Below are 26,189 nucleotides of genomic sequence, written 5' to 3'. Positions count from 1 at the left end.
GAATTTATGCATCAGTGGAATCAGGAGTAATGCTAAGAAAGAAAGGGAAATTTCTTTGCTTAGAGCTGCTTGTGTTAGGTTTAGAAAGTATAGATAGAGTCAAAACAATATTGGAGTTACAAAAAAAAAATAGAAAGAGTAAAAATATACTCACGTACTTCAGGAATACTATAACTCCGTTATCCATCACCAGGAAGATTTTTAAAGGCTGGTTCATTGCTCCATATGCAGTAATTGTGACTGCACTTAGAAAATTACCTAATATTAGAAAAATCGCACTATAAAATAGGTTTCCCAACATCTCTGATATAAATCAACTGGACACGCATTAAAACAAACAAGACAAAGCAAATTTCTAAGTGCTTCACTTGGAAATCCGGACAATCTGTTTATCTGTTTGTTTCAATAAGCTCCCCTTCCCTAATGTTCTGTGATTCCTCTCATGAGAGAAATTTGGGAATAATTACTGTAAAACTACTCAGAAGGTAAATACAGTCCAATAGCTTACTAAATTCGCAAAGTACGATGAAAACTTGAATGATAAAAATGTGCTTTTACAAATAGTTGTAATAATTACAACAGTTAAGATTCAATTCCAGATGCCTTTATGATAATTAAATTCTAACAGCTAATGCTTTAAATTATTTACTGGAAAACAGCATTTGCAAATTTCAAAATCAAAGAAATGAATTAGAATTTATCTACTTCTTATTTAAAGGAGAACACTTCCAAACTATGCATTTTAGCTAGTGATAATTTTAATTTTTGGTAGAAACAGGGTCTCCCTATGTTGCCCAGGCTGGTCTTGAAGTCCTGGGCTCAAATCAGTCCTCTTGCCTTGGCCTCCCAAAGTGCTGGGATTACAGGTATGTCAGCTACTGTGTTGGACCCAAATATTTTTAAATATCTTTTTGTTCAGTAATAAGTTTTTTTTTTAAGAAAACTTAAAATTGAGATAGACAAAAATAGTAAATTACAAATCCTCTATAATCAAATTCCTTAAAATCAGCTGATACTAACATTTTATTGAATATATTTCTGAACTTTTTTTAGACATAGAATCTTGATTTTAGTTTCTTAACAAATCGCAATTCAACCTGAACACAATGGCAAGTAGAATAGATTGGTGAGAAATGGATAGGAAATGAATAATATTTTTGTTTTCTGATTCTCCATATAATTTTTATATAATGTATGTAACAGCATGTATTTTCATTTTTAAAATCATTCAAATACCACCTAATTTTAGTTTACAGTGGTTAAAAAAGAATATAAAAGTATTAGTTTGGGGTTTTTTTTATTTTACTTTTATGATAATACCCTCCAGACTGTTGTTGAGAAGAAAGTGGCCACAAAGCTGCTCTGAGTCATCTCTGCCTGGATCAATGTTCTTCTTCTAATTAGAGCATTCATTATCAATGAGGACCACTGGGAAGGCAACATTTCCCAGGGTACGTCATTATGACAGAGGTAAGCGTACTCAAGCTCTTCCAAGGTCAGAGATTTATTTTAATAAAACCTAATTTTCAAAGGGCCTTATGAGAAACCCAAATTGCTTAGGAAATAAGAATTTTCTTCCTTTGATTGACAGGAAATGTATTGTTAATAATTTTATTGTGGAAAAACTCTTGCTCCAAATGCCCTGTACCCACGAGTGTCATGCAATCCTGAGTTTTTCTATTGCATTCCTTAGAATAGAACAAGAGTAGTTCAGGAGGAGGGCATGGGCATTTGGAGGGAGCGAGATACGGGAGAGACTATTCAAGGGTAGATGGAAGGGGCACCAAACCAAGACTTAAACATTGCATAGTTTTTCAACCTGGCACAGTGGCTCATGCCTGTAATCCCAGCACTTTGGGAGGCCAAGACGGGTGTATCATCTGAGGTTAGGAGTTTGAGACCAGCCTGACCAACACGGAGAAACCTTGTCTCTACTAAAAACACAAAATAAGCCGGGCACAGTGGCGCACACCTATAATCCCAGCTACTCAGCAGACTGAGGCAGTAGAATTACGTGAACCCAGGAGGCAGAGGTTGCAGTGAGCCAAGATTGCACCATTGCACTCCAGCTTGAGCAACAAGAGTGAAACTCCATCTCAAAAAAACAAACAAACAACAACAATAACAAAAATTGTATAGTTTTTCAAGACTTTCATAAGTAGAGTTTCTTTCTTATTCCAGTCAGAGATATTACAGGTTGTTGATACTGGGACACCCTGATTCTAAGGTAGTTTCTCATTTGCTTGTATATTGTAAACTTGAGTAACATAATATCTTCCTATTTCCTACCTCTTCTTCTTCCTTCATTTTTTTCATATGTATTCTCCTGCTACTCTCTTTCATTCTCTTTCTATTGTCAATTGATTTCTTTTTAGTCACTTGCATTTTTTTTTCATTTTTCCTATTGTCGACTCAGCTTCCTAAGGCCCTTTTCATGAAAGGGGGATTTACAGATCCCTCCCCTACAGCCTTGCACCACTGTGGGTGTAACCTGCTGTGAACTTTTAAGAGAAAGTGGTTGGTCTCTCACAGCAGTCTTCCTCTGCCCTTTTCATCCGCGATGTTTCCCAAAGCTTTGACTTTTATCGTACGTATGGTTATCTAATAAATGTCTGTAAAGCTATGTAGAAAAGGGAAAACCTTCCCTTTACCCTCTGAGGGTTCAATAACTGAGTCTATGAAACAAACTGACAACAGGTAGATCAACAAGAAAAGAGATACGCAAATTTATACATGCTCAAGGACACCACAGGAAAAATAAATGATTACTCAATAACCCAAGGAGCTCTAGCAGCTTATATACCCTCTTCACAGGGGAGAGGGTAGGGGGATGTAGGCAACTTAGAGGAGAGTAAATGATTTTGGGGAAAGATGAATGAGCCCTCAGAAAAATAGGTGATAGCCTGAGTGAGTGGGGTCTGTCTGGGAGTGGGGTCAACCTCCATTCTCCTCTCCTGTGATAGGAGTTTAATCTTACCTGGTTAATGAGATTCTCTGGGAGAGGATTCTAGACCATTGCATTCCTTTTGGAGGATCTATCAAAGGAGTCTGTCTTGTGGTGGCATTTCTTGAACTCTTTTAGTCTCATCTGCCTGTATAAAATAAAGGTGCACAGCTTCATAAGAAGGACGGAAACCTCGTAATGTTATCGGTGTGTGAATGAATCATAACAATATTTTTAGGGAGCTTGTGTGTACATTTAGGAAGCACTCAGTAATCTATCATGGAGGCGATCAAAGCCAAGTAAGAGTGTTCTAGAAAGAGGAGAAGATAAGGCGACTGCTAGAATTCCACTCTGCAGGTGAATACTAAACTGAAGCTCCATGAGTTGGCCAGCTATTCTAGATACTGCTTGGGAGATTCAGTCTTCTCTCAGATGGATGAGCTCCATATGCCATTGAGATACACACACACACACACACACACACACACACACACACACACACACACAACTGGTTGCTCTATCTTCAGATGAAGAAGCTAAATCTAGTGCCTGGTAGGGAGGGGCTATACCTCAAGGGCATATTAACTAGCACAGGCACTAAGAGCTAGCAAGATTTTTCTGAATCAGGGATAGGCGGATAGGCTGCATCTTATACTAATTTGTAAATAAGAAAACATGTTCACAGATGCAAACAGCTCAGAATAAAGTAAGTCATATTTTACAAAGAAAGTAAAAGAATAAAGTAAAATAATAATCTGAGAAAAACGTGCACACTGTTTTAAAAAACACAATGATATAACAATAGTGATTCATGTGGCTCAGGGATTGTGGAGCCATGGCAGGAGCTCTATTTATTATCTGGATAAGTAATTTTCTTCTTTTAACATGTAAAAGCATGATCAGAAGAAATCTAATTAGAAGTTAGAATGTTCAAATTTTAATGAAGTCTTGAGCAGCTTGGGTCTCTTTCCTATTTAAAAGTATTTTTTAAATGAAAGAGAGGAAAATTCAGAAATGACATTTTCATGATTAGCTTTTAACCTGTATTTCTGAAATATGCTATAGTCTGTGAAATATATTATGTCAGTGAATCAAGATAAATAATCTTTTTCCTTTAATAAAGGGGAAAGGGCCAAATTGCTTAGGAGCCTTGAAGCATGAATTGTACCAACTGGTCCTTCGGGAAATATCTCTCGATTAGAAAGCTTAATTCAAACTGATCCCCTTGGGAAACAGTGAGTCTCATTGCTTAATATGCATAATGGGATTTTTATATTGTACAGAAGCTGTTGTCAAAGAGGATAGAGACATGCTGCAGAGCTTTTAAAGCCGGGATGCCTGGCAGGGAATGATGACCATGCTGGCTGGAGAGAAAAAATCATCTCTGTGAACTCAGGTTTCTAACTTCTTTCTTTGAGGCTTAGTTGAATATTTGAAACCTATATGTTTTAAGTTCTTCTCAAGGAATTCAGCCCTAATTTTACAAAGTTATGTTTTTGACAAAGAAGTGTGAAAACTGATGAAGATGAAGGAACAAGCTCTGCTCTCTAAGGCTGAAAAGGTACTTTATTGATGGAAAATTCCAGAAATTTTTGGATCTTGCCTTGTCAATTGCTTTTGCAATTGACTCAGAGAATGATTCCTCAAGTTCTGGGTGAGTGATAGCTGAAGCTAGAAAAATTTGCAAAGTATACTACCATTAGGAAAAAAATTTCATCTAGATAAAAAATATATATATGAAGTAGTACATAGATAAATATATAAAACCTCTAGATAACTTTCAATGGCAAAAACTGCAATTACTTTTGCACCAAGCTTATATATATATATAATATATATATTTTATATATATTATATATAAAATATATATTATATATATTATATATATTTTATACACACACACACACACACACACACACACCTTTCTACTGTAATACTGGCCCAAGTTCATGAATTCTGTGCATTTCTGTATCTCCGAAGTCAAATCTATTTTGACTAGAATGAAGTTGTAGCAAAGTACAAAAGCAATAGAAATGTCACTGTGATTTTTGCACATTGTAATTTTTAAAGAAACGGTTCTGCAACTTCTCCCTGCAGAACACTAAAGGGTGTCTTTGAGCAGTAAGAGCTAAGTTAAAGAGTGCAAAGGCACTGAGCCCAAAAATGACCCATCACAGAGGGTTTCTGATTATGCACATCAGCTCGTTTATTCTCAAAGCAACGTCTAAGTCACCAACTTTGGCTCTACATCATGACAGTAAACATAATGTGATCATGCTTTGCCATTGTCAAGGGCTTCTGTGCACCTGCTGCTTTCCAAGCTCTGACCTATGAATAATAAAGGTATTGCTTACGTAAATATTTCCTGCAAGATGCAAGGCCTATGATATCTCTTTGAATCACTGTTGAAACCTGGAAATGAAGCTGAGACCCTGATTCATCCTGTCTCTTACCATCCCATTATTAACAATGGCAAAAAGCAACAGCAAATCTGGTTCATGCCTTTTGATACATTCTCATGATACATTTTCGAAGGAAACCAGGTTTGTGAGTGTGTGTTTTAGACACATATGAGTGTTTATTAGGCTTTTAGTTACTCCTTTTTTTTTTTTTTTTTTTTTTTGGTAAGTGAATGAACAATAAATAAAAGCAAGTGTTTTGTAACCATACTGACTCAATTCCAATCCAGACTCTTACATTTGCCAACTATGTGACAGAAGGAAAGCTCGTTAACATCTTGGAGCCTCAGTCTGCTCTTCTAAAAAATTAGGCTTATAGTATCTGTATTTGTGCATTATCATGCTGCTATGACGAAATACCCAAGACTGGGTAGTTTATAAACAAAAGAGGTTTAATTGACTTACAGTTCAGCATGGCTAGGGAGGCCTTAGGAAACTTACAATCATGGTGGAAGGGGCAGCAAACACCTTCTTCTTCACATGCTGCTATGATGAAATATCCGAGACTGGGTAACTCATAAAGAAAAGAAGTTTAATTGACTCACAGTGCAGCATGGCTGGGGAGATCTCAGGAAACTTACAATCATGGTGGAAGGGGAAGCAACGTGTCCTTTTGGACATGGCGGCAGGAAGGATAAGTGCCAAGCAAAGGGGGAAAAGTCCCTTATAAAACCATCATGTCTTGTGAGAACTCATTCACTATCATGGGAACAGCTTAGGGGCAACCACCCCATGATTCAATTACCTCCCACCAGGTCCCTCCCACCACACATAGGGATTATGGGAACTACAATTTATAATGATATGTGGGTGGGGACATAGCCAAACCATATCAACATCTATCTTGAAAAGTAATTTATTGTAGGTATTATAGTAGTACTGTATTTAAAGAACTTAACATTGTGCTTGACACTTATAGAATACCAATTTTTATTTTTTAAAATATTTTTAGTGCCTAAGCTACCTTTAGTAGAAAGGGGTGTATTGGGAAGCAGTTATAATTTTTCTACTTCACCATAAAAGTAGAGTAGTACATTCTACATGGTCCAACACACATTGCTGGGAAGGCCACTCTTTGATGTGACTATGGCCCCAACTCTCTAAGTCTAGTTCTCACAGTGTCAGGATTAGAGGGAGGGAAGTGATGTAAGCCACATGCAAAAGCAGTGTTGGATCCTGACTTTACTCACAATTTAGATATTTTGTTTCCCATACTTTTTTGCATTAATTTTGATTTTAAATATTACATTAAAATATTACTTTTCTTTATTACTAAATATTTTGTCAGACCTTTAAATTGTATATACAAGGTAAATGCCTCCTTGCCTCACCCTAGTCCCAGCTTTGGTCTCCCGTCTCTCTTCCTAGTACATTTAGAATGGTGTAAGCCCCTTTCCACGTTGAGCTGCCTTGTATCAGATTATGACAGCCCTATGGGAAATTGCCAACTCATCAGACTGATCATTGGCAGTCACTAGTGAATTCCCATGTGCTATGAAGTTGAGTGCAATTGTAGCTCAAATTATGGTGCATAGTGTGAGCCAGTGTAACTCACACTCACATTCCTGAACACCCCTGAATTATGTGGCAATGGGAAGACACTTCAACCCAAACTTATGGGACATTTATGAGAGACAAGTTGGTCACTGATCTTCAGTTGCCCAGATCATTTAAGAGTTCATCCAATATCAGCCTACAATTCACTGTTCCTTGTCCTATGGGGAGCTGGGCTCTGAATTCTAATGAAAATAATGAACTATCAAACTAAATTCCGTTCCGAAAAGATTAGATATTGGATGATCACTGACACAATGCTTACAAAATGCTTTTAACCGCTTATTATCATAACTCAGATTGCCCTCATTTAGTATTATCATCCCTATTTGGTAAGTTAAAGAATTGAGGAACAAAGAGATTGATTTATTTATAAAGAATCTCAGGGGAAATTAGAATCAAAGCTATAAAAAAGTATTTACAGCTAGAGGTAATTTTATAGCTGGGTTTTGGAATCCTTTTCTCAGCCCTTGTGATGACCTTGCCTGAGGTGCTCTCTGATTTGCATCTTAGAAATAATAAAATTTATCTTAGTACATTCAGGTGGCACTACCCAGTCCTGCCCACAGATTATCCATCTACTCTCAGTGAAGCCAGAGATGTTCATATTGGTCAGGTTACAGGGTAACCTATTGTCCTGGCTTTAGCACCAAATGTCCTGCACCCGTAGAAAGCCACTCAGTCCAGGTCAGTAACCCTCATTGCTAACCAGAAATGTCCTCCACATTGAAAATACACATTGGTGTTTTGGTTTTTTTTCTTTTTCTTTTTCCTAATGAATATCATTTTTGGGTGATTCACACAAATTACACTTTGTTTAGTTTTATTATAGCATTTTATATTAAGATCCATCATTACTCTTAGTTAATACTCTCGACCTAAGAGACAACCTTCAATATTCCAAAGACAATCATGGAAAGAATTGTGTAAAGAGCAAACTGTACCTCACTTCTGTGAAAAGAACCACGAAACAATAGTGCAAAAAGTTAAAGATATTCTAAACATATATTATGGAATTATAACTATAGAATAACCTACTTAAAATACAAATTAGATGATGTTAACATTCTCAGAAAATCTCTGAGCTTTTTCCCCATCGCTTCTTGCCAGTTGAAACATACACTCATGTATTCATCCAGCTCATAAATATTAATTAATCACCTCTTACATGCTATGCAGTGTACAGTTGCTGAGACTATAAATACAAGATAGTTCAGGCTTATAGCTCAGCAAGGGAGACTAATGTAAACAAATTAGTGCAATACAAATTAAGAGGTGCTACACCAAAGACAGTAGAGCTGGAGCAAAAAGAAATGGGCAGAGGAAAAGTTCAGCTGTATTTCTAGAAATGTCTGTCCCAAATTAGTCAATATGTTCCATATTTCAAAGTTTTTTTCTAGTGCTTTTCCTAGAATGTACTTTCTCCATTTCTGCTATCTCGAATTTTCACACATTCTTCATAGCCAAGTTTAAAGAGTTTAGGAAGTGTATCTTAACCCCCAATCAAGATTTACTATTCAATGTGTCTAAATTTCCACAATTAGAGTTTATTTTATTATGGTATATTTCTTAATGTATTTATGGTCAGTTACCTATTTCAAAAAACAAAGATTGTTGCCGCATGCCATGCCCCGAAATAAATTCCAAATGCATTACAGCACTAAATATTTTTAAATCTGCAGAAAACAACATTAAGCAATGTGTTTCTGATCTTAGAGCAGAGAATAATTTTATAAGCATTACAGCAATGGAAAAAACACAAAAATAAAATATCAATTATGACTATGGTTGCATTTAACAAAAATCCAAATCAAGTTAAACTAAAAAAAGAGTGTATTTTATGGATATTAAGATGCAAGGACAAATATGTGGCTGGACCCCAGAAATAACAAGAAGGAGAGACCTGAATTCCATAAGGAATTTTTTTTAGATCTCCGCTCTTCTCTGCATCTCCTTCACTCTTATCACTGGATATAGCTCCCTCTATTTCTCTAATCAATATGATGAAAGGCAGTGTGCTGACAGCTGCTGAGCTTTCAATCTGAAGGCTTGGGTACCTGAAGACAGACAGACTAATTTATTGTTGGTCCTCGTACAAAAGTCCAGCAAGAGAAACATTAGCACATGTTGAAACACTCAGCTGTCAACATAGCATAACGAGGCCACTGTTACCTCAATCTGAACAGTGGTATGAAAGCATGAGTGGGAAGCAAAACAAACAAAAAAAAGCACATTTCCAGAAGGTGGTAGAGGAAATATCTTCACTACAAGAAGATAGATTGAATTACATAAAACTACAAAAATGTCATGATCAGAAAAAGAGGTCAAGCAAAGTTACAAGACATTGCAAACTAGAAAAAATGTCAGTGAGAAGACAGTCTCTTTCCTTAACGTATAAATGCAAAAGAAGATAAATATAAATATTCGAAATGGACAAGACAAAAACTTAAGAACTACAAAGAAGGCATCCAATAAAATACAATAAAATCATTGTCGAAAAATGTACAGCTTCATTAATAATCAATGAAATGTGAATTTAAATAGCCATCAACTGCAAAGTTTTTTCCTTAGAAGTTGATTTCTTTTTATTTACAATACTTGGAAATTTAGAGAAATGTGCACTTTCATGCACTCGTGGTAGGCATATAAGTTAATGTAATCTTTCCAGAAGACAATCAGGTGACATGCATCAAGATCTTTGAAAAATGAACACATTCTTCATAATATGTTATCATTTTATATAAAAGAATTAAGAAAACAAAGAGATGTACCAATGCCATTTTATTCACAAGAATATATTCATTGAAATGCTATTTTTATAGCAAAAATTTGAAAATGAAGATAATGTCTAGCAATAGAGTTATCTAAATAAACTTTTATGTTTTTAGGTGGATTATTGTACATCACTAAAATTATATTTTATTGAATATTAAAACTAAATTTTATTAATAAATATTAAATAACATGGAAAATGTCGTTAAGAAAAAACACAAAATTACAACATTTTATATGCAATATGATTCTAGGATGTACGTGTGTGTATGTGTGTATATATACACATATGTATATATATTTTTTGCTATGTGTATCTATAAATAGGTATGTGTATATATATCTATATATACACACCTTTTTCTGCTATGTGTATTTATAAATAGGTGTGTGTATTTATAAATACGCATAGCAAAAAATATTGGAAGAAAATACACCTAAATCTTGATATCGTTAACTTTCTAGGTAGTAGAATTTTAAATGATTATTTTTTCTCCTTTTTTATTTTCAAAAAAGAAAAATTTCACAAAAGTTTTCTTTTTACTTTCAGTAATGTACTTGAGCTACTTTGTTTTTAATTAGAAAATAATTTACAAAATCTTCAAACTTTTGACGTTTAAAAATACATCCAATTTTTGAGTCAATGAGAAAGTAATGTGTGCATTTAAAAATATCTATAAAATAACAAAAAAGTAAATATCCACAATGAAATGTGTGAAATAATCCAGGGTTACATAAAGAAGTAAATATATAAACCAAATGCTTTAGCAAATTTTTTTAAAACATATATATATAGATAGATAAATTTCAACAGCTAAAATGACAGGAAGTATGGATTGCATGGAAGCAGAGACCCATAAAAGTCACACTGATACTATTTTCTGCTAATCTCTCAAAAAGACAAATAGATTCCTTGGCGTCTATTATAAAGAAAGGGGTTACTGCTTCTTTATACTAAATACTTATCTTGTTATTGCCTCACGAAATACAGTCATGTCTATATTCTGACCTAAAATCATACAGATTCTGAGGGAGGTTGCAATCCACCTGGGCATTTCTACATAGTGGTTAGATGCGCATATAAATTGTTCAGTCTTCACTTCTGCAGGTCCATGTAGCATTATATAATAAAAGCCTCAACTGTTTATACCTTATGTTTCATAATTACAAGGTATTTTACTTTCTCCAAGTAAAAACATGAAAAGTGCTTAATGTCAATCACAATAGAATTTATAACAGTGAAGCATTGACAACTTACCCAACAAAGTAGGGTAGATTGAGAAAACTGTGATATATCCAGACAATGAAATATTAGGCAGCCATTAAAAAGGTGGATTATGTTCAGGAAGAGGTGCCTATGTGAAAATGACAGGAAAAAATAGGATAGAGTCAGGCCAGGCTTGGTGGCTCACACCTGTAATCCCAGCACTTTGGGAGGCCGAGGCAGGTGGATCACTTGAGGTCAGGAGTTTGAAACCAGCCTGGCCAACATGTTGAAACCCTGTCTCTACTAAAAATACAAAAATTAGGTGGGTGTGGCGGCACATCCCTATAGTCTCAGCTATTAGGCAGGCTGAGGCAGGAGAATCACTTGAACCCTGGAGGCAGAGGTTGCAGTGAGCTGAGATAATGCCGTTGAACTCCAGCCTAGGCAACATGAGTAAAACACTGTCTCAGAAAGAAGAGAAAAAAAGAACAGAACAGAACAGAAAAAGAGAAGAATGAGGGAGGGAAAAGAGAGAGAGGGAGGGAGGGAGGAAGGGGAAAGGAAGGAAGGAAGGAGGGAGGGAGGGAGGGAGGGAGGGAGGGAGGGAGGAAGGAAATAGCATAGAGTCGTCTTAACTGTGTCAGAGAAAATTCACATATGTGTAGGAAAAGAATAGAAGGAAATTCACCAAACTGTTAATAGTGATTGTTTCACAATGTTAAGGTTGTGTCTTGTTTTTTCCCCTTTCTTTCAATGTATTACTCAATTTATAATTATATGTGTGCTTTTAAAACAAAATTATTTAGAATAAAAAATGTCTCCACGCACATCAGACACACCAGAAAGTAAAATGCCTTAAATATCCACTGTGGGAGTTCACAGAGTGCAGCATATTTAAAAATATATGCATTGAGCAGTCAAGTGGACTTTAAGATGTTACTACTTTAAAAATAAATGGTGTGTATTTCCAAAAGTTCTTATTTGCAGCATTCTGAACACAGATCCCTCTGTGATATGACATTTAACTGTGTTTTATTTTCGATCAACTTGAAGCTTTCCTGGATATCTGTATTAGTCAAACTTATCTCTTTTCATCTGGGACCTAACTACTTCACAAAGAAATTTTCTCTGAGAAATAACTTTCATTGAACTCATTCATTATTCATGTGAATGCAAACTCTCAGTTCATTTTAAAGTGTTGGATCTTAGAATGAAACTAGAAATCTAGGAAGGTATTAGTACCTGAAGTACCTTCTGGATTCTTGGGCAACTTACGAACAATAATAAATACACGAGTTTCAATCAGACACTTTAAAGGAAAAGGATTGTGGTAAATACGTAAATGCTTACATCTGAGATTCTGTAACCTTTTTAGATGTTCTACGACATTGTTGCCTGGTATATCATTTTGCACAATTTTTTAAATCAGTAAATGAAAAATGTTATTTAAAAGATAGGTTTTTTTTTTTTTTAGTTTTCAAATACTGAAACAGTTAGAAATATACAGAGATGTTTAAAAACCAAATGGAAAATATTAAGAAGGAATATTAAAAAAGAGGCCAGGCACAGTGGTTCATGCCTGTAATCCCAACACTTTGGGAGGCTGAGGCAGGCAGATCAACTGAGGTCAGGAGTTCAAAACCAGTCTGGCCAACATGGCAAAACCCTATCTCTACTGAAAATACAAAAACTAGCTGGGTGTGGTGGCACACACCTGGAGGACAAGCTACTCAGGAGGCTGAGACAGGAGAATTGTTTGAACCCGGGAGGTGGGGGTTGCAGTGAGTCAAGACTATGTCACTGCACTGCAGCCTGGGTGACACAGCAAGACTCCCATCTCACAAAAAAAAAAAAAAAAAAGAAAGAAAGAAAGAAAGTAAAAGAAGAGAATATAGCAAATGCATTTTAAATATTGACATTAAATGTCAAGGACATGCACCTTGCCTTCAACATATCTGTGAGATATGATTGATTAAAAGATGCTCCTTTTCATAGACATACAGACCATCTTAATGCTTAGGTTATTTTTGTAAATGAAAAAATGAGGTAAAATGTGATGGCGTAAATCTGCTATAAATTAGATAAAAAGTAGTGTCATAATGAGGTTTTATTTCTGATCAAGAACCTGATGTCTAACTTTTCATTAAAATGAGCACAAAAACAATATTTAAGCCTGAAAACTTATCTTAGTCTCTCCCAAAGAGAGCAGATCTCTGGATCAAATTTTTCAAAATGTGTTTCTTAAGACAAAAATTCCATTGCATGTCACAGTTACAAGGAAAACTGTCCTGTCATCAAATGAATTTGAGGGATACTGAGTTAAACAGTCAAATTGTTTTCTTTGCTGCAGAACTTCTGAGAGACGTGGTATGGCTTTTGAAGAAGGATAAAATGAATCAGTGCCTCCCAAATGTATTTGACCACTAAACTCTCCTTATGTATAACATCTCATGGGCAACATCTATGTACACACATTGGTAGATATTGCTCTGTGGGAGCTGTGAACCTCCATTTATTTTTGTTTCAAACATCAGTTTTAATCTTTAACAGCAATATCGCCTTCTCAGCAAGAAATTTCACGTTGAGAAACAACAGAAATAGAGAAGAAGAAAACTAGAAAATTGAGATGAAACACAGTATAGCTTCCCTGGAACCACAGGTTGTGAACTTGTCATATTCCATTCATTTAATTAATAAGTAGATAAATAGAATCATGAGCTCTTCAGCATGAATATGTATCATTTAAATGAGATGTTAAAAGCTAAAATTCTAACTGCTCTCAAGAGACACTAAAGTGATCACAGACTTTCATAAGAATAAAAGTTTGGCATGAATTCTTTGGCAACATTCCTTGGTCTTGCCTGAAATCTGCAGCTGAATAGGAGATGAGCCACTCCTCCATGATATTAAGGGGCTGGCAGCCTGATGAAAGTAAGCTTTGAAAGTGCTTGGGGACAATGGGCCGTAATAGTTGGGAGAGAGTGAGAAATCATTGCTAAAAAGGCAGTAATGGAAAAAGTCAGGCAGTCTCACTACAGACCTCAATAACCACCCTCCATCTTTCCTACCTACCTCATAGGCCTCTGTCTTAGCAAAACAAACTACTTTGTGGGGTATAGTGTTAAGGCACAAGGAAGAGAATAAGCTCAACTGAAGGACCATTTACTGGGGACAACATACTATGACCAAATCACTGCATTTAGCTCTGAACAAGAGGGCACATTCCAATAAACATTGTCCCTATCTTCAAGGAACAGGCAGAGCAGGATGTAGGCTTATTTTACACCAAAATAAATTCCTTGAAATACATAGTAGATTTTAGGTGACCAAAAGGAAAGGAGAGTTCACCTTTGGCTGGAGGAATCAGGAAAGATTCCACATAGGAAGAGACAAAAAGCAGACTTTTGCTTTGTTGATAGAATAACTGACTGCTACATCTACTTTCTTTTTCTGTACTCTACACCAGTAATGCAACCTATCGTAAAAGACTGGAAGCTCTGCTGAGGGCAGGAACCAAGTATTTTTCATATTTGTGTTTTCCACTGGGGCTAGCATAGTCTTAGACTTTAATAGATGGCTAATAATGTTTAATGAGTTAATAAATTGCCATCATTAATGAGTTAAAATGAATATTGAATAACACTGGACGAAGAATAACTTTGACTTTGGGTAATCTTATGGTGCAACTCAAATTTATTAAGGAAAATTACTAGTACTATTCACTAAACTGCCCATAATCCACAGTTTCTTTCTTACTGGCTACTCTCTGAAGTGCATCCATAATTCCTTGCTCCACATTTTCTTATGCCTCAAAGGCCATTCCTAGTGAATTAATGCAAATCTCTTTAAGGCATCAAGGAGTGAGCTTGGATGTAGTTATTGTCTCAAAAGTGACATCAAATCCCATTCTCCCTCCTCAAAGGACACTAATATCTGAAGACACTTACAGTAGGCTGGGTTAGAGCCAGACCCATTGAAGCTGTCCTTGTCCTTATCCACAGCTCTGTTCTTCGCTGGGACTTTCCGGAAGGTAAAAATCCAATCTCTTCTGTCCATTCACTTTCCATCAGGTCAGGAAACACCTGCTTCCCATCCAAATCCTTCTAGCATGGGCTCTTTACCAAGAATGTGTTGGACTCCAAAGATACAACAAAAATAAGAAAGCTGAGTGAGGAAGAGAGCATTTATCTAAGGGAATCTTAGAATTTAAATCTGGAGCCTTGGATTTAAAGGTGCAGTAAATATAGGCCTATAGTAAATTGCTTATGATGTAATAAACTAGAATTATGGATGTGGCAATAAAGAGAGGCAATAGAATATTGTATATTTAAGGAGCAGCTATCAACAAAGGAATAGATCAAATTGCCATCTTGCTTTCTGTTGATAGCTTCTGGAATGGTTATTATTCCGTAGGAATGCAAAACAGGAGTCAACGCTATGAAAGCTTTCCATGCCTACCTTTCTTCCTGGATGACCTCACAGATCATCACAACAGACACACAGAAGTTAGTTAAGGAAGCAAGCAAGCTTTCTTAGAATACATACAGTATCTTGGCCCCGTCACATTCAGAATTAAATAGGAAAACATCATAAACAAAAAAACTCGATGTGTTGTGCAGTACAGCTATGTGCCATATTTGCAAAATCATGCTAGAAAGTTAAAAATTGCTATCTGAAGAACTGAATAAAATAACATTTTACAGAGAGGAAAGAAATACAGTAATTAAAAGAGACCAATATGAAAACTTTCTGAAGACAATTGAGACACTGCATTACTTTCCTGTGGCTACCATCACAAATTACCAGAAACAGTGGCTTAAAACAACAGAAATTTATTCTCTCACATATCCCAGAGGCCAGAAGTCTGGGCTTGGCAGGGTCTTATTTTCTCAATCCAGGTATTGGTAGGGTCTTATTTTCTCTGAAAGCTCTATGAGAAATTCATGTCTTTGCCTCCTTCAGCTTCTGGTGGCCTCAGGCATTCGTGGCTTATGGATGCATCACTCCAGTATCTGCCTCTTTTTTTGTTTTGTTTTGTTTTTTTGTTTTATGTGATGAAGTCTCGCTCTGTCACCCAGACTGGAGTGCAGTGGTGCAATCTCGGCTCACTGCAACCTCTGGCTCCTGAGTTCAAGTGATTCTCCTGCCTTAGCCTCCCAAGTAGCTGAGATTATAGATGTCAACCACCATGCCTAGCTAATTTTTGTAATTTTAGTAGAGACAGGGTTTTGCCATGTTAACTAGCCTGGTATCAAACTCCTGAACTCTAGTAACCTGCCTACCTTCGTCTCCCAAAGTGTTGGGTCTGCCTCTTTAAATCTATACTTACTCCTGGGTAATGCCATTCAGTCTCATGGCTTTAAATGCCACCTTTACGGTGATGACTCCGAGATTTCTATGTCTAGGCCCAACCTCTCCCTCATAAGATCCACATTGGTATATCTAACTTCACAGCTGGCCTCTCCACTTAGACATTTGAAAAAAAAACATTTATTTTAAGTTCAGGGGTCCATGGACACTTTTGTACATAGGTAAATGTGTGTAATGAGGGTTTGCTGTGCAGATAATTTCATAACCCAAGTATTAAGCCTAGTACCCATTAGTTATTTTTCTTAATCCTCTCCTTCCTCCCACACTTCGCCTCCCAATAGGCCCTAGTGTGTGTTGTTCTCCTCTATGTGTCCATGTGTTCTCATCATTTGGCTCCCACTTATAGATGATAACACATGGTCGTTGGTATTCTGTTCCTGCATTAGTTTGCTAAGGATGATGGCTTCACTTGAACTTCTAATAGGCACCACGAAAGAATCATGTCCCAAGTCAGGCAACTTCTGCATCATTCCTTGTCTTGGTCAATGGCAAATCAAGCCAAAAACCTGATGTTATCCTTGACTCCCTTCCTCTCACTTACGCTTCATCAGCAAATCCTGCCGAAGTCCTTCAGATTTTATCTAAAGTTCAACCACTTTTTGTCACATCTCAATCCCACTCATCTGTACACAGCCATCATCATCACCCACCTGGATTATTGAAACAGACTCTTACTGCAATAGCCTATTATTGCAACAGCTCCAAGGGGAGACCTTCCTGTGCTTTGTTCTTGCCATTCTCCTCCTTTCAGTCCATTCTTAATACAGAAGCCAGCTTGATTCTCTTGAAATACGTCATATCATTTCACGTCTCTGCTCAAAGGTGGCCAGTGGTTTCCCATTTCACCCAGAATAAAACCCGCAGCTCTGTGACAGCCCCTAAGACCCTCTGCGATCTGCTCCAATCCACCCATCACTTCTCCAAGCTCATCTTCTACCAGTCCAAGCCTGGCTCACCCAACTTCAGCCTCACTCTTCCTCAAAAATAGCATTAGGCTGCTCCCACCTTAGACATTATATTTCCCCTGGCTGCAATGCTCTTCTCCCAATATCTTTAGAGTGATTTTCTCATTCCATTCAGGCTTTTGCTCAAAAGTGTTGCCCTCCCAGCAAGGGCTTTTCTCACCTCTCACGCTGACATGTCAATGCCGGTCTTCCTATTCATGACCAATTCCCCTTCTAAAATAAAAGCTCCAAAAGTCAGATTTGTATCTCTTGCTCACATCCCTGTGCCTCACACAGTATCAGGCCAAGCATTTTACAAATGAAAGAACGAATCATTGGATGAGTGAGTTATTCAGTAGACTCGTGGGCATGATATATATAACCATGAATTGAAGTAAAACAAAAACAACAACTAAATATAGGTGGACTGTAATTCTGTTGCATTTCCGAAATGGTTATTATTGGAATATATTCACTATTACAAGGTAAGTTGAGTCAGAACAATATATTCCTTTGACAGGAACAAGATATGAAGCCATTATTTTCGTGTGTGTGTGTGTGTGTTTTATCATTAAAAGAGATAGATTCTCTGGCACAATAAAACATTGTCTGAAATTCCTTTGGGGAGGAAAAGGGGTCAGCACAGTCCTCATCTAGAGACAACGGAATCAGGCGGCAGTGGAATTGCATCTCTTTAAATTTCTTGCCCACAACAATGGCTTCAATTTCCACAGTGTTACACTGAGTTGATTCCGATATCTCCCTGTTCCATGGAAACAGTGATTGAAAAGCAGGTTAGGAAGTATCCTTGGAACCTGAAAAAACAGTCAATCAGTGAGACCTAGAGCCAGGCACGGTCCTTTTCATATAAAAATTGCTGAATTCCACCCCTTTGGCATTATGATTCTCTACAGAGGGTGTGGAATTAGGGGAATGTTTGGAAACCATTGCTGTGGGTTTACCTTGGGTGTCCTCACAAGCAGCATGTCATTTACCTTAGCCTTCTCTAAGTGTTACCCTTTGCCTACAATTAATGTGTCATTGACCCAGCAGTTGTAGGTTTGTGCTTGAGAACATTTATCCTGTAAGTCTAGATGGAATTATGTGGCATAACCCTAAAGGCTTTATGAGCACCCTTCATTGCACCACCATCCCCCCTTGAAGGCCACATGCTGGGTATACAGGATGTTGCCAGCTGTGGCTTCCATCTGTGTCCGTGTAGTCACAAAACACAACCGCCTACATCCTCACTGCACCTCACTGGTTCAAGAATCTACCCAAAACAGACAGAAATGCTCCTGTGGTGTTGGAACTCTGCTAAAGACACCAAGATTTCAAGTGAATTCCTATCAGCTTATCCTAAATTACTGTGCTGTAGAGTCAGAATCTTGTTAGAAGAGAATATTACTTGAATATATGTGAGTTCCTTTAAAATTATCCATTTTCAATTTCAAAGCCCTGGGGGCAGGGGAAGGAGATGCTGATAAATGTACTAGTCTGCTAGGTTTGCTATTAGAAAAAAAAGACGGTAGACTGGGTGGCTTAAACAACTTTAAGAGACTGGGTGTCTCTTACACTGAGACACTTCATTTCTCTCAGTTCTGGAGGCTGGAAGTCCAAGATCAAGGTGTCACCTGGTTTGGTTTCTCCAGAGGCCTCTCTCCACGGCTTGCAGATAGCCTCCTTCTTGCTTAGCCCTCACACAGCCTTTCCTCTGTGTGCACAAGTCCCTGGTATATCTCTGTGTGTCCTGATTTTCTCTTCTTATAAGGACCAGGCAGACCGGATTAAGGCCCACCCTAGCCGCCTCACTGTAACCTAATCACTGCTTTAAAGACACTATTTCCAAATACAGTCATATTCTGAGGAACCCGGGGTGAGGCCTACAACATATAAATTTGAAGGAGGACACAATACAGTCCATAACAGTGACTTACAAACAAACAAGTCGCAGCTGAGTTTCAAAGCTATTGCAGAATGTAGGTCCAGGCCTTATTGCCTCATGCCCTCGGTTCAGTGACCACGCGTGGCACCTTGTCTCAGGTGACAGAACAGAGTACGGAGGCCAGACCGTTTTAGCGTCAGCCTTATTTACACCAGCATCTATCCTTCCCAGCAAAGTGCAGTGGGAACAATCAAGACAAGGCCCTCCTAAGTGAAGCCTAAATATGAACATTTATTAAGAGAAAAAGCATTAACTTTTCAGATTTCTCATCTACTCTGGTGTTTACAAGCAGTGTGATTTTACCCCTATCATTTTAAATGGCACAAATATTCACCTAGATAGACAGACTCATGACTCAGAAAAAAGCCCAACTTATTTCACTTTCCAACCCTTTGCTTGGACAATGGTGGGTGAGGTGGGGAAGAGGCTGGTGAGGCAGATATTAAGCATGCCCTCTGACCCTTGATCAAGCTTCCTAGTGATGATCAGACAGAGGATTACTGCCCAACCATTTCCAGTCTATAAAGACTGGCACGTGATCTGTACTCACTGAAACTGATCCACAACATCGAAAGGACAAAAAGTAGCTTAACAATACTTCTCAAGCTTCAGGTACACACAAGCAATGACAGAGAACATGGAAAACCCAGGCCTGCCGATTCTGAGGTTTCTTAACCTCCTGTGTTCCATCTGCCATGCTCTACTTCTCTCAAGAATTACAGCAGAATGAAAAAGCTTGTTCTTTATCCTGAGCTCTCAGAGCCCTGCTTTCTCCCTTCACCCACTGCCCTGGCTTGAGAAATTTCAAAAATATAAGGAGAAGGGGGCAGCTTTGCCTCTCTTCCTTGAGCCTAAGCTAGTTTTGTTTTTACTTTCCCAACCCTTCCATGCCACTGTATTTTTAGAAGCAGAAGTCAGCTTGGCTCAAATAAGAGAGAGCTAGGAAGAGGAACAGAGGGATGAACAAGGTAGGAATTTCTCATCTCAAACCAATGGGCCCCCAAATGACTGAGGCCAGAAGTTCACAACATAAAGACCCCTAAATACTTCAGAAGTCTCATTGACAGCTCACACTCACAATTATTATATAAAAGAAGTAAAAGGGATGAAGGAAGGAAAAGATGAAGGGATAGAAGGAGGCAGAATGAGAGAGAGAGAGAAAGAAGAAAAAGAAAGAAAGAGAAAGAAAGAAAGAAAGAAAGAAAGAAAGAAAGAAAGAAAGAAAGAGAAAGAAAAGAAAGAAAGAAAGAGAGAAGAAAGAAAGAGGAAGGGAGGAAGGGAAGGAGGAAGGGAGGAAGGAGAGAGAGAGAGAGAAGGAGGGAAGGAAAGAAGGAGAGAAGGAAAGACAGGTGGAGGAAATTATGTAAGGGCCTCTACTTATGTGCCCCTTTATTCTTCTTATCAAAGACTCTATATCCCATTTTGTTGTATTTGAAGCTATAGGGAGGAGAAGGAGGGAGGAAGTGGCTGATCCTCAAACAGTCTGCCCATATATGAGGTAATGGTCTGGCTCCTATTAATAACTTCTCCTGTTTCTGTCAGATCTCACTTTCTTGGTGCTTCTCCAGCTTTCTATATACCTCATACCACAGTAGATTTTTGGCATTTATCAGCAACCCTTTCTTGGAGAAGGTGTGATGGGGTCTTGAGCTGATGACACTATTCATAATGCCTGTTTGGTGAAAAAAATGAAAAGAAATTGCTCTGAAAGTGACAAAACAGAATTCACCTGCCCACTACCCAAGCACATAATGAAAACACGTGTAATTCTCTTAAACCCAGGTTCATTCAGCTTTATGTGATAGACAACTATATCACAAAAGAACAACTTTGAGGTGAGTAGGAAGTTCACAAGCTGGTGCCAACTCCTTTTTTTATTTCCATTATCCATGTGCAATAACAAAAAACTTATTTCTAGGGAATATTTGAGTTTTCAGGACATTTTGACTACATTGTATCATTTGCTTTATAGAGCAATTCTCCAAGGGAAGCAAGACAGCATTATTAGCCCACATGTATGAAACAAAGAACAGAAATAACTTGATGAAATGAAAACATTTACACTATGTGGAGATTCAGACATCTGAATCTGTCCCAGACAAGACTGTGACTTGGAATAAGCAGGATATAATGTGTAATCTTCGTGCTCACTTTTTATCTATAAAAATGGGGAAAAAAAAAAACCTCCTACGTTGAATGTTATAGAGTGTAATTAAACATATGTAAAAGAGCTATTTCATAGTAATTTTCTTTTTTATTCTTAAAAATCCTTCTCAAAGAGGTAGTAGGTAGATCAGGTTTCAAAATTCAGAACTTCTGTTTCCTATTCAGGTACTTTTTGCCTCCAACCAGCCTACCCTATACAGATGAATGGTGCTCACATCCACACCAGTAATTGACTTTTCCCTTAAATAGTTGTAGCCCGAATGTCCTAAAGATGCCTTGGTCTCCCCAAGGATGCTGATTCTGAGTAAGACACAGTCTCTCTACATGAGGTCTTTCCCTGTGGGGTTGGGGAGATAGACAAGCAAACAAGTAATTGCTAATAATTACCAAGGAAGCCCTATCACCAAGCAGCCCTCTGTGTGGGTCACCTTGATGGTGGCAGTAACACTGCCTCATGTCCGTCTTCTGGTGACCAAGTATCTTTTGTGCCATCTTGTCACCTCACTGTTAAGCATCCACCAACAGTTCTGAGAGAAACTGAAAATTGACTCCAAAGACTCTCCCTACCATTGTCTGACAAAAGTAAAACAAATTGACTTGAACGGAAACATTTTTCCTTATGTTCATTTCAGAATAAAGGTCTTATATGGCTCCTTAGGTAAAGGTTAATATTATTAAATAACTCTGTCCTGTAATTTTCCTTTTTTTAATTTTTAGTTTCTGTGGGTGCATAGTAGGTGTATTGTCATATGGTTTCCAACTATGATTTCTCAGAAGACAAAGAAATTATCTGTACATGAATGCCTCATATTATCAGTCTATAAAAGCCAGAAATATTTCCAAAAGGAGCCAGAATAATTCACTATAAACCATCTTAACTTTCACAGCCCAACACTGTAGTTAGTTATTTAATAAAGTCAGTTCAGCAGGAACATTATAGATGTGTGTTTATTGCTTTTTTTCAAAGTAGGATCAGGGTCATTTATTAGAATTAGAGTCTGTCTATTGGAGTTCCCTTTCTAACAAAGAATGCATACAAATGATGCTCATGATAAGTATTTGTGAGTTTCATTTCAGATTTTTTTATATTCTTCTTTTTGCCCCTTTGAGTGGAGAGAGAACTTAGAGCACTTGTAAATCAATCTGTCACAGACAAGTCAGCAGAAAACCTACTACTGGCTTTTGGAAAGGGGTCACTCAATTGTGAGAGTAGATTAAAAAAATATATCAGCCTGCTAATTACAGGTATTCAGCATTCCACGAGCATCAGTTAACACGTATTTTCAAAAGAAATGAGGAGCATTGGTCAATCCAGGAGTAACTTAAATGGAGACCAGTTAAGAAAGTTTCTACTGTATGCCCTGTGTCTATTAATAATCCTAGGATGTCTCTTAAAAAACATTTAAGAACGTTCGGTTAACAACACTTACATTGTTGCTATCAAAGACCAATGTCTCAAGCAAAATCAGAGCTAAATTCTCTGATGAGGCTTTAAGCACTAATATTTTGTATTGTTACTTATAGCAAGATACTCATGTTTAAGATATCAGAGCCTACCTAGCTCATGTGCACTTGCTCCATGAAGGAACATATTTCTCCAGTTATCAGAAGCAGGCATACCTTAAACTAACCAATTTCAAAAAAAAAAAAAAAAGAAAGAAAGAAAAGAAAAGAAAAACAGTTCTTCGAATCTTCTCATGAACTTCGGAAAGTACTAGAATATGATCTCAGAATCCTGAGCCATGAAACACAAAAAAGGATATTTTTATTCTGAAAAATCTAAGAGTATGTATGTGTCATTTTAATCCCATCAACTCCGCATGATACCCTTAGAGTCTGGAATGTCAGCTTCTGAATAGAAAGATCTTCATTCTAGAAGAATGGTCCTACTTGGATCCACTTCAATAGGTCAAGCACAGTGCAATTCTTATCCACACCAGAGAAAATCGCTCTCCGCCATACTATAAGTTTTTATGCCACTAAATATTTGGAATACAGTCCAACATTGAATTTAAAATTTTCAGCATACATATGCAGTTAGTCCTATTTATCTGCACGTGGCGCATGCTGATAAACTTAACTTTTTAGCCCTGGATTTGGGATCTGCTCTGACTACTTCTCCATTTATCATTTGGGGTCTTTTGTTTGTATATTTACATTCTTCTTTTTACTGGCTGGGCGCGGTGACTCACACTTGTAATCTCAGGACTTTGGGAGGCCGAGGAGGGTGGATCACCTGAGGTCAGGAGTTCAAGACCAGCCCGGCCACCATGGTGAAACCCCATCTCTACTAATAATACAAAAATTAGCTGAGCATGATAGTGCACATCTGTAATCTCAGCTACTCAGGAGGCTGAGGTAGGAGAATTGCTTTAACCCAGAGGCGGAGGTTGCAATGAGCTGAGATCACACCATTGTACTCCAGCCTGGGCAACAGAGCTAGACTCTGTCTCAAAAAAAAAAAAAAAAAAAAAAAAGTTTACATATGAACCATGTTACTAATGCTTCTCATGCATCTCTTTTGCTTCTGCAGGAGGGATTTTTGAAACAGTGGAAAATGAGCCTGTTAATGTTGAAGAATTAGCTTTCAAGTTTGCAGTCACCAGCATTAACAGAAACCGAACCCTGATGCCTAACACCACATTAACCTATGACATCCAGAGAATTAACCTTTTTGATAGTTTTGAAGCCTCACGGAGAGGTAACTATTTTCCCACTTTTAAAAGCTTCTTTGGGTGATATGTCTGCTCTCCAAGTCACCTTCTTTTTGCTGCCTGCCCTCTTTCAAAGTGGACATCCTTGTGTAAATGGGTCGCAGGAAATCTGGGTCTTTGATGTCACTGATCAATGCAATCTGAACTAACCTAATGGATGTTGCGGAGCACTGTTTCCTGGGCCTTTCTGATTAGCTTACCCTTCAGTGCCCTCCACTCTATGATTAACTAGTTCAGCTGTGAATGGAAAATGTCAAGCTTGATCTGTTTTTCCTTCCTGAAGCTGAGATATCACCATGAAATTGTGCAGTGCAGTCAAATAAAACATTGTAGAAGGTCACATCCACTGAGCATGTGGAAATGCCCAGGACACACATAACTCACACCCTGAATTTTAACAGGTTGTAAACCACTGAGTTTACCTAGTGTCCTCCCAACTTTTTTTTACTCCTTTCCACAAAATCATAGAAATATGAAGATAAAGCCTGTGAGAGAAAGGTCTGCATTAGATCCTCTTTTTTCTTCTGAACTAAAGACAAGTGCCTAGACTAAAAAATAATCTAATTCATATGCTGGCTGGAAGGTTTCTCTCACAGAAAGATTCATTTGGAATTGTGGGGCTTGTTTAGACATCTTCTAGACAATTCTAGGACAAGTCTCTGAAGTAAGATCACATTCCATATAGTTACAGGGACACTATCTAGTCACTAAATAAAAGTGTTTATGTGGAAACAAAGGCTACTCATCACCCCAGAATAGGAGGGGTTCTTTGCTTCAAAGAGGAATCCTTGCCTACTAAATACACATAAATAAATGAAATAAAATGAACACCATGTTTATGCTGATTTCCAGGTAATTAAATGCTGGTTGTTTCCATATAGAATTAATCTAGTTCAATCATAGGTTATGTCCACCTGATAGAGCCTTCTGCAAGAATTCTAGTGTTCTTTGCAAACAAAATATAAAACTTATTTTCTTAGGAGCACAGATATAAAATTAACAACATAATCATCTTTTTATATCTATGGCATAACTTTAGTATGAAATTATTTTCTTTTTCAAGATGGGTAGACTTTGAGATATAATATAGGTCTAAGTTGTCTATGGACAAATAATAAAACTGTATATTTATGCAGCATTTTAAAGTTTGCAAGCCATCCTCACATAAATTATCTCTACAATGTAAAGACAGATGTATCATTTTCCTTTCTTTCTCTCATCTCTCTCTCCTACACACACAGACACATACACACACACCCCTACACAGACACAGACACTTATATACATTGCTAAGCAAATACCATAGAAAGCCAACCACATTTAGCAATGAAACTCTAAGCCACATAAAAATGGTAAGCTTTCTTGTGATCTGAAGTACCTGGCATACTTGTCAATTAAACACTCCAAAGCTTCTTAAAACTGGTAATTTGCTGGCAAACAGAACTCAAAAGGATTGATTTTCTGTCAAGTAATATTAGTATCTAAGATCTAAATATTAACAGGAATCTCAATCCATTTCTTACGCTACATAGAACAACAGTTTACACATTCCCATACTCTCATTTTATTTGGCTAACCAATGAAAACATAACCAGAAAATAAGCTTCTGAAGACAATGACAATTTATACTTCCAGCACATAAGGCACAAAACTGTACATCTTCATAGTTCATGCACTAATTCACTACCACAGAGCACGGTAGAAGAAAGTTTTCCTTGTAAACATTTGCTGTTCCTTAGATACCTGCAATATAGCTGTCAATGTTGTATCAGTTATTCTTTCTGAACTATATCAGGTAACTACAGATCCATATCATTTTTCTAACTATTTTTATTTGTAGAATATGATTATAAAATTTAATACAGTTTCCTTTATTAATTTAGCTAATTTGATATTTAATTATCTGATGACAGTTCTAAATTTGTAGAATTAAAATATAAATTGGAAAATGTGTTTAAGCTTTTATTTAATTCCTACCAGCGTAAGATTAATAGGCACTATTTTACATGGTGGTAGAGGGCAAACTGCCTCAAGCTTTCTGGAAGGGAATTTGGTTAATGTATTTCCAATGTCTTTAAACTACCTGTACCCCTTAATTACAGCTGGTAATTTAA

The 26,189-nt window shown here is 37.2% G+C and overlaps 1 protein-coding gene across 7 annotated transcripts in view; it reads left to right on the top strand.

Annotated features, from left to right (window-relative positions):
- GRIK1 (glutamate ionotropic receptor kainate type subunit 1) overlaps positions 1-26,189 on the top strand; it is a 391,291-nt gene that overhangs the window by 212,992 nt on the left and 152,110 nt on the right. For all 7 annotated transcript variants that reach the window (XM_012446637.3, XM_012446602.3, XM_012446619.3 and 4 more), the window contains exon 2: positions 23,895-24,062. In XM_012446637.3, the coding sequence (XP_012302060.1) occupies positions 23,895-24,062 (168 nt within the window). The remainder of the gene's footprint in view (positions 1-23,894; positions 24,063-26,189) is intronic.

The sequence above is a fragment of the Aotus nancymaae genome, unplaced genomic scaffold (genome assembly GCF_030222135.1).
Source record: "Aotus nancymaae isolate 86718 unplaced genomic scaffold, 86718_ANA_hifiasm-v0.15.2.pri h1tg000022l_1, whole genome shotgun sequence".
In the NCBI taxonomy this organism is placed as follows: Eukaryota; Metazoa; Chordata; class Mammalia; order Primates; family Aotidae; genus Aotus; species Aotus nancymaae.
This window is presented reverse-complemented; position numbering and strand designations above follow the sequence as displayed.